This window comes from Camellia sinensis, chromosome 11 (genome assembly GCF_055761805.1).
Source record: "Camellia sinensis isolate YWXY chromosome 11, ASM5576180v1, whole genome shotgun sequence".
NCBI lineage: Eukaryota > Viridiplantae > Streptophyta > Magnoliopsida > Ericales > Theaceae > Camellia > Camellia sinensis.
Genome location: NC_138971.1, coordinates 115458263 through 115476050, shown reverse-complemented (window position 1 = coordinate 115476050; position 17788 = coordinate 115458263). Strand labels below are relative to the sequence as shown.

The window sequence follows — 17788 nt, the reverse complement described above, 5'->3', positions numbered from 1 at the left end:
TTCAATCGTATTGACCTTGACACGAATCCAGGACTTTGAGAAAGGCTTGTTTTTCTAAACCCCGAAAGACTCCTATTATATACCCAAACAAAATCCTAAATCAGGTGTCCTGCCTAGTGCCAAAATTCTACTCAAAGTTACACAAACAAGAACTAAATGAAAATTTGATAATGCAAATTCGTGCACAGAAGACACCCTGAAAGTTTTTTCTGCTAGTATGTTAACATCCAATGAAGAAAATTTCCAATTTAACCATCACTGATTTAACTTGAGACTTTTACACCCCACCATGAAAAAATTTCTTCACCCTTACTCCCTATATAAACATCATCATCAAATAAAAAACACCATCACTAACATCATCCGCTCTTTCCTATCATAACCATATATATATACACATACCCATATCAGACATGATGCCTCAATTTTTTCCCAAACTAAAAATACAACTGTTACAATGAAGGAAAATTGGACTAAGATGACACTTGACGACTTCTAATAGTGTCAAAATATGCCAAAAGGGAAAGAAGAAAAATATTGTAACTACTAAATACATTCAACAGATGCAACAACTATTAAGACTACATTACTAAACACTGCTAGAAAATTTATGATTGCTATGAAAGAGATTATTACACTATACACCCACAACCCGTCTCTATTCTTACTCACAGATATGTAAAACGTAAACAAAATCATGAACCGCAAATATATGATGCTACCCAACTCAGTTTTGTCATATATTCTAATAATTGAACTTCCTAATGACATCACAGCACATACAGTATACCATCTGCAGTCCTTTGTGCATACATACCTGTGTACCTATTCTCTCATTTGCACGCTGTAATGTTCACAAGCAGCACTATACTGTCCTATTTTGTTATGTAGATACATGTACTGATTCTGGATTATCACTGGAGTGGAGGCATGAAGAAATATATTGTTGATTGTGTTACGAATTTGTCCTTCACTCACATGAAACAATCACCGCTGTTGTCACCTGCATTACTTTGTTTCAAACTAAGATTGGCGAAAGCCCTCGACAAATATAAAATGATGAAATTACATGTGCTCGAATTGGCATACCTTTTGCGCTTGCTCTTCAAGACTGTAGAAGTGGAAGAATTGCTGTGCCAATTCCTTTTCCTCTGATTAATGAACCAATTATTTATCTGTTTCAATTGCAACCCTGTTTCCTGGACCAATCTTGCCTTGTCTTCCTCCTGAAAGAACAACAATTAATCACGGTGATTTAGAAAAACTCACTACTTAATTCTTGCGGCAAGCAGTATCAACAAACTCACCACTTAATTCTTGCAGCATGCAGTATCACAGATCAATTTAGTCAAACAATAAAAGGCAAATTCAGTGTCCTTTTAATTTTATGGAGAGCACATAGAGCAAACTTGCCCGAAACTTTTAGCACAAGTCCAAACTAATAACCATGGTTAGTTGGAGCTTCATGCTTACCCATTAGTGCTTTAACCTACCAAATTTGAAACTAATAGCACGAAAGCAACCCATTCAAAGCCAAAGGTCATTGTGCTTCTCAATCATGAAAACTTACAGTTGGGTACGGCCACTTAGAATGTGATTGCCACCAAGCCTTCAACATAGAAGTGGTATCACCAGGGAGCTTTCCTGCCCTTCTCTTGCGTAAGATTTCCTCCCTAATGTCAACGATTTTCTCCTTGTAACCCTATAAAAAAAATTAAAAAAAAAGAAAAAAAATATTAGTTGACGGCAATATATGCATAGAAAAGTGTCCACAATCAAATATTTGTCTCTCACCTGTTTCAGTTCATGCTTCAGCTCTTGCCTCACACGCTCCATCAAGGATCTTTCACTCTCTGTTGGGACGAGAGGACCAAAACCCAAGATGTCAGCACCCTCCAAACTTCCATCAAACAAGTTTGTGTCACTGTCTACTTGGTCATCGTCATCATCAGACATTGTTGCCCCTGTGCCTTCTCCAGGAGAAACACCTGTTCATATACCATGTTAAGCAGAATTTGCTTTAGTATTTCAAGATTAAACAGCATGGAGTTCAACATGGTAAAGTACAATTCCATTTTATAATTTTTCATTATGCTTTTGATTCTTGAATCTTGCTACTTAACCATAAGAATAGGTTTATCTGCAGAAGAAACAAAGCAATAGGTGTTCCTTTGACAATTTTTTTTTTAGATATTGTATATTTATCTCAATAAGGACAAGTGATCTACATTTGGTCAGACCAAAAAAAAAAAATCAAACGTAACCAATTCCGTGTTATAAAAATGTATACACATGTATCATGGTTCTCAAGGGTCATCACAGCCACACTAGTATTCAGTTACAGGTGCTTCTTGTGAAATGTCATAAACCGTCATACGGAAAGGCTTAAGAATCAGATAGATACCATGCAGAGTACATTTTTTTAAAGCAATCACTAATTCCTCTATAAGTAATAGAAAGAATATTAGCATGCCAGACACAGGAGAATTTGCTAGTAAAAACAGTGTAATGAGAAATATCCATGAAGATTTTTTTTTTTTTTTGGGTGGGTTATATCCATGAAGATAGATAGTAGCATTGAAGTCTTCGAAATGTTAATTACAGATAGAATGGAAAATATTGAACATGAAGTAGTCCAGAAGCAAGGGACTCATATCACTAAGTGTTATGGGCTAATACAGCATTCTCATGCATATAAAAATTGTGCAGCACTACACCCAAAACCTTTATCTCAATACTTTCTCGCAGCACTTATATATGCTTCCTCATTTGTCCAGCCTCAAGCTGGTTCTCGGAGGGTTCAATTATTAATAATCATCTGTTGAAAAACAATTCCACACTTCCAGTTTCCTTCTGCAAATTCAGAAATTATGCTACAAAAAGGATTTTTTTTTGAAAGGTATTTTATTATGTAGATCATATTAGAATGCATTCACTAACAAGTAGCAACACAACATAATTTTAGGAGTAATGGAAGTGTTGATTTGAGCATCTAAAAATCGAAGCCTATTGATGCTTGTGGGAATTTTAATCATAGTTTTTTTGCTTCATGCTTCTCAATGTAGTTGACATAGGAATTATCTCACACACAATAAGTAATCAACTGCTCGACAAGAGTTTGTGCCTAAATGATTTTATATTCTCATATACTAAGGCCTCATTTGGGAATAGGCTATTTTAGTAAATTTTTGGTTTTTTGGCTAAAATATGAGGTAAAAAAAAACTAGTATGTTTAGAATGGCTTTTTGATTTTTTACGAAAAGATGTGCAAGAAGTAGAGAGAAAAGGGAATCTTTGACTTTTTGGTATAGGTTATAGGCTTTTTGATTTTTTTAGTAACTTTTAGGCTTTTAAGCTAAAACATTGACATGCCAAACAAGGCCTAAATATAAGTCTAGCCACCAGAGGAGTTAGAAAAATAATCTACATGGAAAATACATTATCTTCACTGAAGTAAATAATAAGAATAAGAATAATAATTTAAAAAATAAAAAACGAAATTCTTAGCTTTGACCTGCCAGTTAACTGGGTCACAGAATGAAGTATCTATGTGCTCATGTGTAGTTAAGCTGAGGCTGAGTATACATATGCATTGAAAACTAAGAATGAAGTGCAATGATTTCATGAGGCCTTGGGCTTTAGGGCAAATTATTGGATTTAGTCAAGATGCCAATGGTGGTGGATGACAAGCAATAAACTCATTCAACCTAGTAAAGGGCTATGCTCTGAGAGTCCAGAGGATTCTTTGGATTTGGAAAACCAAATTAGAAACCTTCCCAGTAGTCCTGTTCTTTGTTTTGAAGTTTTCTTCTTCCTCAAAAGCAAAATATCACTACCTACCTACCAAGGAAGGTGATATGTACCATTCTTAATTCATATCAACAAACTAAAGAAAAATGTAAGGTCATGAGAAGTTATGTAAACTCCAATGTAAGTAACAGCACTAAAGGTCTTGAACTGTCAAAAAATTGTATGATAATCAACATCATTACAAGAAAGCAAGTAAAAATTGGCCTGCGGAAAAAGGATTTCAAATTCTGGGGAAACCTGGAATCTATTGGAGTACACAAGAAATCTGAGAAATGAACAAATCTAGAAAGAATAAATAATGAACATACCTGTTAAGCTTTGTAGGGATTGCTCAATCTCCCAGCAAGCCATTACTGCTTCCATTGCATGCACACGAACATGTTGTTGCAGTTGTTCTTTAAAAGAACAGAGCAAGAGTACATAATGTGTCTACATTATAAGAGGAAGATATATGAAAAATAAGATACATTTAAAAAAAAACTTTCCTTTTGAATGTAGAACATGTTTATGTATCAAAATAAGTCTTAAAATAATATAATGCAGTCATTTTATGACCATGACAGTTGCTCAAAGAAATTAGCAAATGAAAATTTTTGAAACCTTATAAGCGTATTGATGGTTACTTGTATTCTTGATAGAAGGAAAAAGGCCTTGGCTTTAGTCCCATACCCTTTCCCCTTACTTTTTAGGGGTAGGGGATCTCGGGTTGGTTCCATTTAAAAAAACTTTCGTTTTGAATGTAGAACATGTTTATGTATCAAAATAAGTCTTAAAATAATATAATGCAGTCGTTTTATGACCGCGACAGTTGCTCAAAGAAATTAGTAAATGGAAATTTTTGAAGCCTTGTAAGCGTATTGATGGTTACTTGTATTCTTGCAAGAATTTAGGTTTTATAATCCATAGAATATATTATTTTGACAAATATTAAAATGGCTCCCAAGCATGAAGCAAAGTTCATCAGGACTTGTAAAAAGATCGGCTAATCATCATGTGAAGCGTCAAGGAGTCTGCATCGTGCTTGGTGTTTTCTGTTGACACAAGAATTTTTTGCAGATTTATTTTTACAAAATGATTCATAATTCCACCATGTCAACTAAAGATCCCAAAAAGCCTGACATAGAATGACAAAAAGAAAAGTAGTGGGAAGTTGGATATCCTAATATTTCCTCCCAAATAGCAGTCCACTATTTGATCATTTAGGCAACTTAACTGTAAAACACCGGAGAACTAGATTTATTTCCAGAGAAATGGGTGTATAAATTCTTTCTGACCAAATTTTAGTATTCAATCTCATGTGTACTGAAAAAAATGAGAATAAACTTCTCTTTTTTTTTTATTTATTCATTGACCAGTTCTGAAGGGAAGAGGAATCATATGTTCAAACAGTACATAAGCAAAACCCAGTGGAATGAAGAACTGTAATTCCACGCAATTCATTATATTTAGCTCCCAAAAAATCAATTAAGAACCTAAACATAATATAGTAGTCTTCATAAAGTTCTGTTTATATTCAGGTTTCAGCAACTGCTTTCGTGGATTTATATGACAGATTTGTGATTAGGCAGAATGAGAAAATATTATATGGCTCTAATGTCATGACAAAAACATGAGCACCATAGAGCTTGAGAACACCATGTGATCTGCAAGACTCAAGTTCTTAATCAGTGTCTCAGAATATGCTCAAGTATCTGCCACCAAATACTGACTTTGGCATTCAAAAAAAGTGAAATCGGATAATTGAAAGAACTAAAACAACTCCTTAACAAGGCACATTAGATTCCAAATTATGTTCTCATTTTGCATACCATCACTATCCATCTTTAAGGCAAGATTATCACTTCTAAACAAGTTTCAATCATAATACACCAGTTTAATACCTTGCAGAAGATGAAAGTTATGACTCTGTCATTCCTGAAATTGTAACCTTGGAAGTTTCCATATCATTGAGATCAATAAAGATCACTCATTACTGTTCTAGTATATAGTTTGAAATTGAGAGCAGATTCAATCCTTTGTGCACACAATCCAATTTTCCTCGGCTGGGGATTTATCATAAAATACTATTTAGTGCAAAACTACCACAGGGAAAAATAGAAGAACTCTTCTACTACCACATCCATGAGTTATTCATATGAAATATATCCATATAAAATTCATCCACCCATGCAGAATAGTAGTTTTATCTCTAGGAAAGTTTCTTCCTACAAATTTATAGGTACAAAAAATGAGAAACCCTATTATTATCAGGAAATTCTGCTTTCAAGTTCTTTAACCTCTTTCCATTTAATTGACAGGGTTGCAGGATGTATGCCGCTATGTTTACACAATATAGCTGATGTACAAGTGTAGACTCTTGTCAGTGACGAAACACCTTTAATGACTCTCAATTAAAGCACTCAAACCTCGGAGAAATAAATTAATTAATTAACTAAAAATCCAAAATGTATGGCATTAAGAAAATTTTACTACCATTCAATCCAAGTTCTCTAGATGTGGGAACCAATTCAAGCTCTTGTAGAAATTCCAATAGAGAAAACTCAAATTCATCCACAAGAACCTAAGAATTGAAGCAGTTTTAATTCAACAACACAAAATAGTTAACTAATGCATTTAGTTGTACTACCTTCTTAAGGAAACTAAAACCCTAAAATTGGAATTAATCAATGAGTTCATGTTTTTCCACATACTCGTCGTACACCTAACCTAATCATTATTAAAATGCCTTTATTCTCATTGTTAATAGGTCTACAGTTTGAAATGTCCAATTAAGATGCGATGCAGAGAGACAATAATGTGTTTGGTTATCTTGGAAACGACTTTACTTGGAAATGACTTTAAAGCAACAGAATCATCTAGTAGCATATGCTGATCATCTTTGACAGTAAAAAATATTTAATGAAATTGTTGCTTCAACTTTCAGATTCATTGAAAATGATCTTGGCTTTGAGTCACATCATCATAACTTTCTACATCTTTTAATTTTGTGAATGCATTACACTCTTAAAACTTTATTTAGATGCGTTTTATATAAATGGTAAAATTAATATCACATTTCCCTAATTGATTAACTAACTAACTTCAATCAAATATGAGTTCAGGGTATCCTCAATTGAAAAATGCAATAATTATATTATCATAACAACTTCAAAGCTTTCTCAATCAGAGGTTATGAGATTTATTGTTCGCGTCAATTAATTTCTTAAAGAAGAACAAGAAGAAGAAAGCGTTGCTATTGATTCTAATCGTATCTAAGGTCAAGAGCAAGGCTCACAGACTCTTAGGTTTCAAGAGAACCTCAGTTTACGGCAATCTCCATCATCAGCGGTGCATTTTGTAGTCATTGCTCATAGAGTCAGTCCATTATTGTGAGAAGTATGCTGTTGAAATTTTTTTACTATGTAGTTCCAAATTTAAATTTTTCGCCCCCATGTAATCCAAATTCAGTAAATATTTTCTCAAAACTGCAGTTCAAAGATTCTCAATCATGAGTAACACTCAATGAAAAAGCAGCAATATTGGCAATTTTTTCATATCAACAGTCTCAGCTCCAATAAGTAATTGCCTATCACTGCAAATCAAGACCTCTCATATAATTTAGTAAAACAATACTTTAAAGTTCCTACCAAGAACTTAATTTAAGAGCAAAGACAACTAATCAAGACCTCTCATCCAATATAGTATAACAATACTATAAGTTCCTAAAATAACTTAATTTTATGAGCAAAACGTTTGATGCCCTTGTTCCAGCCACTCTTCACATTACAATGCAGATCCATACGAACGCAACAAGTACATAAAGAACAAAAATAACCAATATTTTCCCTATAATATTTACTTGTCAAGAGGATATTGATCAAAATTGATTTAAAAAAATAATCTATAGCAAGGAAAATTTTCGCCCTGATGAATTGTTATGTTCTGATTTTTGACAGCATAGAGACAAAATTGGATGACAAAACAATCAGAAACAAGACCCATAATAAACTCATCTTCAGTTTCATAAATAGCATACACATATCAACTAATTAATAACATCCACAGCAAAAAGAATAATACAAAACAGAGCACAAGAAGCAATTATCAGAGAAAATATAGATAAAACAGAGCACAACAAGCTTAATTACTTACCATGAATTGATCGAGCTCCTTATCATCGCCAATGCTACCATGGCCGAGACCCGAATACTTCCCCACCACATGCTGCGATTGAGCGAGCTGAGCGTCAATCCTCGGCAACTGATCCACCGGTGTTGCGATACGCAAGCACGCAACATGAGCCGATAACAACTGCTCGTAAAGCGGATGCGCCAGAATTTCAGATTTGAGCCTAGCACTCTGCCAATTCATAACTCCCTCGCCACCACGAACATCGCTCCCTGTTATCTCTCCTCCATTGTTCTCCACTTTATTGTTGTTCAAATCAGCCGATTCGTGCGATATCGCCGCAGCAGCCATCATCGAATCGTTCGAGACCTGCACTTCGTTGCGCTGAAGAATTGATCTCGAGAGCCACTGATTCGACCCTTGCTGCTGCTGCTGCGACGTGGTCGTCGAATCGGAATTGGTGTGTAAATTGAGGAAATTACCGTCACCGTACTGGTTCTGCTGCCGGAGAATCGCGCTGTTAAGCCATGTCGGTCCAACACCGACTTGTTATGGTGGTTGTTGCGGCGGTTGGTGGTGATGCTCCGGCGGATTTCCGGCGGACTGGCCGAGCTGTTCAGGCAATATAGTTCGTAAAACCGACGTGTTCTCGGCTAAGTGTTGGTCAGAGAACGCCATTTCCTGAGACAGGTGGTTCGGAAAAGCCATCGAGAAAAATGCTCTCTCACGACGACAATACTCGCATCACATATAGTGAATACATATATATATATATATATATAGAGAGAGAGAGAGAGAGACTAGAGATATGACATGTAAATATAGAGAGAGAAACAAAATTCAAAATTATAGATGGAGATCGAGAGTTATACAGTCCGGTGTAGAACTTGCCAAACGAGCTATATAGAGACTGAAACTATAGAGACAGACTATAGAGATAGAGAGACTTCAACTGTTGAGAGAGAGAGAGAGAGTTTCTTTGGAGGAGGAAGGCGTAGACGTGCAGATTATGAAGGAAAAGCGGTTTAATGAGGTGGTTTACGGGGAAAAACAGCTCGGGAAACCGCTTATGATGAGGTAGTAGATAGGCGCGTGCGCTTTGGGTGTGTGTAGTTTGGTTGTGGTTTGGAATGCAGATTAATCTGACCGGAGACTGCAAAATCGTAAAGAGAAAGAGATATTCTATTCTATTTATGGATGAATTTCTTGCAGTTTTATTTCATCCCTTAAAGGGTAATTACTAATTAGTCCCATTGAATCACTTTTTTAATGCACTAACAAATCTTAATCTCTATCTTGTTCTCATTAAATTGGACAGGGAGAGGAGTGTTGGGCATTTATAGGCCTGATTTGGATCTATATTGATGATTCAAACCATTTAATATATAGAATTTGTTGAGTATATTATTTGTACAAAAAATCACTTTAATTGAATATCGATAATTATCTGATCAGATTACATTTTTAAAATAATTTTTGAATATAATTTTCGAAGTAAATTACAACAAAAATGCAATTGGATCAAGTAGTTATCGATATTCAATCAACGTAATTTTTTACAAAAATAATATACTCGACGAGTTCTATATATTGAACGGTTCGAATTATCGATATAGGCCAAATTAACACCTAAAAATGCCCAACACTCCTCTCCAGAGAGGAGCCATGTCCAAATTAAATTATTATCTATTAATTTTTTTTATCTTCTTTTCTTTCTCTATCTTCTTATCTTTTTGCTATTTTTTCAAAAATTTCACAATACCACGGTTATTGCCACCATCCGCCCGCCACCACCACTGTCGTCTACCATTACCATCATTGTCGTTATTTGAATACCGTTACTGTTCTCCAACTATCTCCATCATTACCAATCTATTCACCACATTATTAGCGTTGCCCATCTACACAATCAACATATCACTACTGCCTCCTTTGTTTTAAATGGTGAAATCGACACTAAATGACTCGGAACAATGGTAACTCTCTAAATCTCTCATTCCCTCTCTCTGAAATCAGATCTATCATATCCAAAATTATTTTTTAATAATAAATTTATCAGTCTCTTTTGTTCTTTATGTGTGTGGAAAAGGATTGTAGATTCTTGTGAGTGAGTGAGTGCACATGGATAAAAATAGTGGATATTAATAAATAAATTTATTAATCAAGATTTATAGGTAAATAAATCTGGTTAGGACCGCCTGTAAATGCCCATCTCTTAAATATTAGCCTAACCTAAGAAATTTCAACCCTATTCAAATTATTTTTTGAATTTCCAGCAACATATTTTTAAATTTAGTATTGACTTGGACTTGACTAATAATTTAAAAGCTTACAAATAATAGATATAACAAACAATTCCAACAATGGAAAATTCAAAATATATACTACAAAATATTAAAATATTACATATACATGCAAATTTTTGGTTATCGTAAAAATATTTAGGCCATTATTATTCCAAGTTGTTTTTATGTCATTTATGATTTCTTTTTTTTATAAAATTATTAATAGGGTCAAATTTTTAAAAGTTAACCATATGAAGGGGAAAAAATCGGCCAAAAAGAATATAGGCCAATTAGCTTAGGGCTGTAAACGAGTCGAACCGAGTTTTAACATGTTTGAACTTGTTTATTAAGATTTTAACGAGTTCGAACTTGAGCTCAAGCCCAAGTTCAATAAAAATTTAATGAACCAAGCTCAATCTGAGTTGGCTTAGGCTTGACTCGAGTTCGAGTCTATTCACGAGTCTTAACGAATCAAAAAAATTATAAATTCATGCTTGCATATGAAACTAAAATTACAATTAAAACTTTAATTCTACAATTATATATACAATATATATAAACATACTTAAAAAAAAGTTAATATTTTACAAAAATAATAATATCTACCACCACTATTATATAAATGTGTTATCTATAGTTAACTATTAATCACATTTATATTTTTTCAATATATAAATAACATATTTATCTTATTTTTTATACATATTTTTATATTATTTAATATATAAACAATAAATGTTAAATGAGTTAGCTAACGAGCCGGGCTTATTAGCCGAGTTTTAGTATGTTTGAGTTTGTTTATTTAAAATTTAATGAGTTTGAGCTCAAGATCAAACGTAAAAAAATTTAACAAACTGAGTTCGGACGAATTCTTACTAAGCTGAGCTTGATTCTGTTGGTTCTATTCGTTTGCAATCCTAAATCGGCCCAACCAAACAAAATCCAAAAACCAAGGGTGCCAACCAGCTTGATTGCGCCTATTACACACAATCAAGCTCAACTCACATATTCTGGCACTGTTTGGCAAGTTATTTATTTAGTTTTTTTTTTTTTTTGACTTAAAATAGTTAATAAAGGAAAAATAGACTAAAATAGTCAATAAGGTAAAATGTCACATCCAATCCATAATCATTTCATTTTTTCTCTCACAACTATCAAATCAACTATCTTTCTAAACACAATTATTATAGCCAAGCTAAAATAATTAGAAAGTCAAATAGTCAACTTCTCAAATAAGACTAATTACATTAAAAAGTATGGGGTAAATGGTTTGTTTAGTCAGTGTTAAAAAAAAATTAGCACAGAATTGAATCTTTCAATTTTTATCGTTGGAGGAATTGACACTGACCATATACTATGGTTCCATTTTTTTTATATTTTGTCAGCTTGATATAGAAGAAATATTTACATGAGGTTTGAAATGATTTTATAAAGCTTGTAAAATTTTGCATCGAAAATAAATGAACAAAAGTAGGAAAGTATATATCTCCCTCTTTAATTTTTATCACAGAAGTGTATCATATTGGTCACTTATTTTATAAAATTGAAAATTTTCTTACACACAAAAATTTAATATAAAAGTATTTAAATATAATATTTGGTCAGTTTGATTTGCATCAGTGTAAAAAAATTTAAAACAAAAAAGAGACCATACGTTATAAAATATGGACAAAAAAATTGATGTTATCTTGATCGGTCAATTCAGTTCCATCAATATTTCTTATAACTATAAATAAAAGTGCATGTATATTTAAAAAAGGGAGAATATCAAAAAAGTTGAGAGTGAAAAAATAATTACAAAATAATAAAGGTACAAGTAATTTATGCATTCAATCATGCAAAGAAATAAGTTAAAAATAAAAATAAAGAGTTAAGAAATAATAAAAAAATATCAAAAAAATTCAATGTTTGTACTAACCCAAAAAAAAAGACTTTTTTTTAGTAATTCCTAAGCACATCAATCTTCTAAAATTGTAACATTATCAAATCTTATATGAAATTTAGCATAAAGTTTGATTTTGATATAAGTTTGACATTTATCAAAATTTAGCTAAAAGTTTTTTTTTTATCACTCTCACGATGGATTCACCAATAGAATTTTTATTTGGAATTTTAAATAAAAATTAATAAATAAATTGTTATAATCAAATAGAATATCAAATTATAACATTTTAACAGTATAATTTGTTAAAATTTAATTTTAATATTACCATTTTAGCATCAACCTATATCTTGTAATGAATGACAATTTTGGGGCGGGTTTCCACATTGTGATGAAAGGTTGAACTAGATTGCAAATTGCTATTTTTATTTTTTTAGATGGTATTATTCACATGCTAATTCACTTATTGATATTCATAATTCAAATTATATTATAAAAATAAAAAAACAAAACAAAACAAACAAGAAGAAGAAGTTAAAATGTGAAATACAAACAAAACCAAAAATAGTGAAAATAACAATTCATATAAGATTTCACGTTTTAAATTTTGCTTAAAACTTTCATCCACCCATGCAGAATAGTAGTTTTATCTCTAGGAAAGTTTCTTCCTACAAATTTATAGGTACAAAAAATGAGAAACCCTATTATTATCAGGAAATTCTGCTTTCAAGTTCTTTAACCTCTTTCCATTTAATTAACAGGGTTGCAGGATGTATGCCGCTATGTTTACACAATATAGCTGATGTACAAGTGTAGACTCTTGTCAGTGACGAAACACCTTTAATGACTCTCAATTAAAGCACTCAAACCTCGGAGAAATAAATTAATTAATTAACTAAAAATCCAAAATGTATGGCATTAAGAAAATTTTACTACCATTCAATCCAAGTTCTCTAGATGTGGGAACCAATTCAAGCTCTTGTAGAATTTCCAATAGAGAAAACTCAAATTCATCCACAAGAACCTAAGAATTGAAGCAGTTTTAATTCAACAACACAAAATAGTTAACTAATGCATTTAGTTGTACTACCTTCTTAAGGAAACTAAAACCTTAAAATTGGAGTTAATCAATGAGTTCATGTTTTTCCACATACTCGTCGTACACCTAACCTAATCATTATTAAAATGCCTTTATTCTCATTGTTAATAGGTCTACAGTTTGAAATGTCCAATTAAGATGCGATGCAGAGAGACAATAATGTGTTTGGTTATCTTGGAAACGACTTTACTTGGAAATGACTTTAAAGCAACAGAATCATCTAGTAGCATATGCTGATCATCTTTGACAGTAAAAAATATTTAATGAAATTGTTGCTTCAACTTTCAGATTCATTGAAAATGATCTTGGCTTTGAGTCACATCATCATAACTTTCTACATCTTTTAATTTTGTGAATGCATTACACTCTTAAAACTTTATTTAGATGCGTTTTATATAAATGGTAAAATTAATATCACATTTCCCTAATTGATTAACTAACTAACTTCAATCAAATATGAGTTCAGGGTATCCTCAATTGAAAAATGCAATAATTATATTATCATAACAACTTCAAAGCTTTCTCAATCAGAGGTTATGAGATTTATTGTTCGCGTCAATTAATTTCTTAAAGAAGAACAAGAAGAAGAAAGCGTTGCTATTGATTCTAATCGTATCTAAGGTCAAGAGCAAGGCTCACAGACTCTTAGGTTTCAGGAGAACCTCAGTTTACGGCAATCTCCATCATCAGCGGTGCATTTTGTAGTCATTGCTCATAGAGTCAGTCCATTATTGTGAGAAGTATGCTGTTGAAATTTTTTTACTACGTAGTTCCAAATTTAAATTTTTCGCCCCATGTAATCCAAATTCAGTAAATATTTTCTCAAAACTGCAGTTCAAAGATTCTCAATCATGAGTAACACTCGATGAATAAGCAGCAATATTGGCAATTTTTTCATATCAACAGTCTCAGCTCCAATAAGTAATTGCCTATCACTGCAAATCAAGACCTCTCATATAATTTAGTAAAACAATACTTTAAAGTTCCTACCAAGAACTTAATTTAAGAGCAAAGACAACTAATCAAGACCTCTCATCCAATATAGTATAACAATACTATAAGTTCCTAAAATAACTTAATTTTATGAGCAAAACGTTTGATGCCCTTGTTCCAGCCACTCTTCACATTACAATGCAGATCCATACGAACGCAACAAGTACATAAAGAACAAAAATAACCAATATTTTCCCTATAATATTCACTTGTCAAGAGGATATTGATCAAAATTGATTTAAAAAAATAATCTATAGCAAGCAAAATTTTCGCCCTGATGAATTGTTATGTTCTGATTTTTGACAGTATATAGACAAAATTGGATGACAAAACAATCAGAAACAAGACCCATAATAAACTCATCTTCGGTTTCATAAATAGCATACACATATCACCTAATTAATAACATCCACAGCAAAAAGAATAATACAAAACAGAGCACAAGAAGCAATTATCAGAGAAAATATAGATAAAACAGAGCACAACAAGCTTAATTACTTACCATGAATTGATCGAGCTCCTTATCATCGCCAATGCTACCATGGCCGAGACCCGAATACTTCCCCACCACGTGCTGCGATTGAGCGAGCTGAGCGTCAATCCTCGGCAACTGATCCACCGGTGTTGCGATACGCAAGCACGCAACATGAGCCGATAACAACTGCTCGTAAAGCGGATGCGCCAGAATTTCAGATTTGAGCCTAGCACTCTGCCAATTCATAACTCCCTCGCCACCACGAACATCGCTCCCTGTTATCTCTCTTCCATTGTTCTCCACTTTATTGTTGTTCAAATCAGCCGATTCGTGCGATATCGCCGCAGCAGCCATCATCGAATCGTTCGAGACCTGCACTTCGTTGCGCTGAAGAATTGATCTCGAGAGCCACTGATTCGACCCTTGCTGCTGCTGCTGCGACGTGGTCGTCGAATCGGAATTGGTGTGTAAATTGAGGAAATTACCGTCACCGTACTGGTTCTGCTGCCGGAGAATCGCGCTGTTAAGCCATGTCGGTCCAACACCGACTTGTTGTGGTGGTTGTTGCGGCGGTTGGTGGTGATGCTCCGGCGGATTTCCGGCGGACTGGCCGAGCTGTTCAGGCAATATAGTTCGTAAAACCGACGTGTTCTCGGCTAAGTGTTGGTCAGAGAACGCCATTTCCTGAGACAGGTGGTTCGGAAAAGCCATCGAGAAAAATGCTCTCTCACGACGACAATACTCGCATCACATATAGTGAATACATATATATATATATATATAGAGAGAGAGAGAGAGAGAGAGAGAGAGAGAGAGACTAGAGATATGACATGTAAATATAGAGAGAGAAACAAAATTCAAAATTATAGATGGAGATCGAGAGTTATACAGTCCGGTGTAGAACTTGCCAAACGAGCTATATAGAGACTGAAACTATAGAGACAGACTATAGAGATAGAGAGACTTCAACTGTTGAGAGAGAGAGAGAGAGTTTCTTCGGAGGAGGAAGGCGTAGACGTGCAGATTATGAAGGAAAAGCGGTTTAATGAGGTGGTTTACGGGGAAAAAACAGCTCGGGAAACCGCTTATGATGAGGTAGTAGATAGGCGCGTGCGCTTTGGGTGTGTGTAGTTTGGTTGTTGGTTTGGAATGCAGATTAATCTGACCGGAGACTGCAAAATCGTAAAGAGAAAGAGATATTCTATTCTATTTATGGATGAATTTCTTGCAGTTTTATTTCATCCCTTAAAGGGTAATTACTAATTAGTCCCATTGAATCACTTTTTTAATGCACTAACAAATCTTAATCTCTATCTTGTTCTCATTAAATTGGACAGGGAGAGGAGTGTTGGGCATTTATAGGCCTGATTTGGATCTATATTGATGATTCAAACCATTTAATATATAGAATTTGTTGAGTATATTATTTGTACAAGAAATCACTTTAATTGAATATCGATAATTATCTGATCAGATTACATTTTTAAAATAATTTTTGAATATAATTTTCGAAGTAAATTACAACAGAAATGCAATTGGATCAAGTAGTTATCGATATTCAATCAACGTAATTTTTTACAAAAATAATATACTCGACGAGTTCTATATATTGAACGGTTCGAATTATCGATATAGGCCAAATTAACACCTAAAAATGCCCAACACTCCTCTCCAGAGAGGAGCCATGTCCAAATTAAATTATTATCTATTAATTTTTTTTATCTTCTTTTCTTTCTCTATCTTCTTATCTTTTTGCTATTTTTTCAAAAATTTCACAATACCACGGTTATTGCCACCATCCGCCCGCCACCACCACTGTCGTCTACCATTACCATCATTGTCGTTATTTGAATATCGTTACTGTTCTCCAACTATCTCCATCATTACCAATCTATTCACCACATTATTAGCGTTGCCCATCTACACAATCAATATATCACTACTGCATCCTTTGTTTTAAATGGTGAAATCGACACTAAATGACTCGGAACAATGGTAACTCTCTAAATCTCTCATTCCCTCTCTCTGAAATCAGATCTATCATATTCAAAATTATTTTTTAATAATAAATTTATCAGTCTCTTTTGTTCTTTATATGTGTGGAAAAGGATTGTAGATTCTTGTGAGTGAGTGAGTGCACATGGATAAAAATAGTGAATATTAATAAATAAATTTATTAATCAAGATTTATAGGTAAATAAATCTGGTTAGAACCGCTGTAAATGCCCATCTCTTAAATATTAGCCTAACCTAAGAAATTTCAACCCTATTCAAATTATTTTTTGAATTTCCAGCAACATATTTTTAAATTTAGTATTGACTTGGACTTGACTAATAATTTAAAAGCTTACAAATAATAGATATAACAAACAATTCCAACAATGGAAAATTCAAAATATATACTACAAAATATTAAAATATTACATATACATGCAAATTTTTGGTTATCGTAAAAATATTTAGGCCATTATTATTCCAAGTTGTTTTTATGTCATTTATGATTTCTTTTTTTTATAAAATTATTAATAGGGTCAAATTTTTAAAAGTTAACCATATGTAGGGGAAAAAATCGGCCAAAAAGAATATAGGCCAATTAGCTTAGGGCTGTAAACAAGTCGAACCGAGTTTTAACATGTTTGAACTTGTTTATTAAGATTTTAACGAGTTCGAACTTGAGCTCAAGCCCAAGTTCAATAAAAATTTAATGAACCAAACTCAATCCGAGTTGGTTTAGGCTTGACTCGAGTTCGAGTCTATTCACGAGGCTTAACGAATCAAAAAAATTATAAATTCATGCTTGCATATGAAACTAAAATTACAATTAAAACTTTAATTCTACAATTATATATACAATATATATAAACATACTTAAAAAAAAGTTAATATTTTACAAAAATAATAATATCTACCACCACTATTATATAAATATGTTATCTATAGTTAACTATTAATCACATTTATATTTTTTCAATATATAAATAACATATTTATCTTATTTTTTATACATATTTTTATATTATTTAATATATAAACAATAAATGTTAAATGAGTTAGCTAACGAGCCGGGCTTATTAGCCGAGTTTTAGTATGTTTGAGTTTGTTTATTTAAAATTTAATGAGTTTGAGCTCAAGATCAA

The 17788-nt window shown here is 32.9% G+C and overlaps 1 protein-coding gene across 4 annotated transcripts; it reads right to left on the bottom strand.

Moving 5' to 3' along the window:
- Nucleotides 1-586: 586 nt before the first annotated feature.
- On the bottom strand, nt 587-16021 carry LOC114273157 (homeobox protein knotted-1-like 3). 4 transcript variants are annotated; one of them, XM_082894553.1, is made up of 6 exons: nt 14679-16021; nt 4119-4239; nt 1795-1988; nt 1571-1702; nt 1090-1226; nt 587-1011 (listed from the first exon to the last, which is right to left on the bottom strand). In XM_082894553.1, exons 1-6 carry the CDS (start codon nt 15360-15362, stop codon nt 975-977), a joined length of 1305 nt encoding a protein of 434 aa, XP_082750679.1. In that variant the 5' UTR covers nt 15363-16021; the 3' UTR covers nt 587-974. The 4 variants fall into 4 exon arrangements, with proteins under 4 accessions (XP_082750679.1, XP_082750680.1, XP_082750681.1 ...); XM_082894554.1 differs by having other exon boundaries at nt 587-1003; XM_082894555.1 differs by lacking the exon at nt 14679-16021 and adding an exon at nt 7942-12109.
- Nucleotides 16022-17788: the final 1767 nt, after the last annotated feature.

What these genes read in the sequence shown, in the direction of transcription:
- LOC114273157 (XM_082894553.1), bottom strand. Translation starts at nt 15,362, where the DNA reads ATGGCTTTTCCGAACCACCTGTCTCAGGAAATGGCGTTCTCTGACCAA. An exon ending in AGGAGCTCGATCAATTCATG is followed by an intron (nt 4,240 to 14,678) that starts GTAAGTAATTAA and finishes CTTATAATGTAG; the next exon opens with ACACATTATGTACTCTTGCT. An exon ending in TTGAAGAGCAAGCGCAAAAG is followed by an intron (nt 1,012 to 1,089) that starts GTATGCCAATTC and finishes TTTGAAACAAAG; the next exon opens with TAATGCAGGTGACAACAGCG.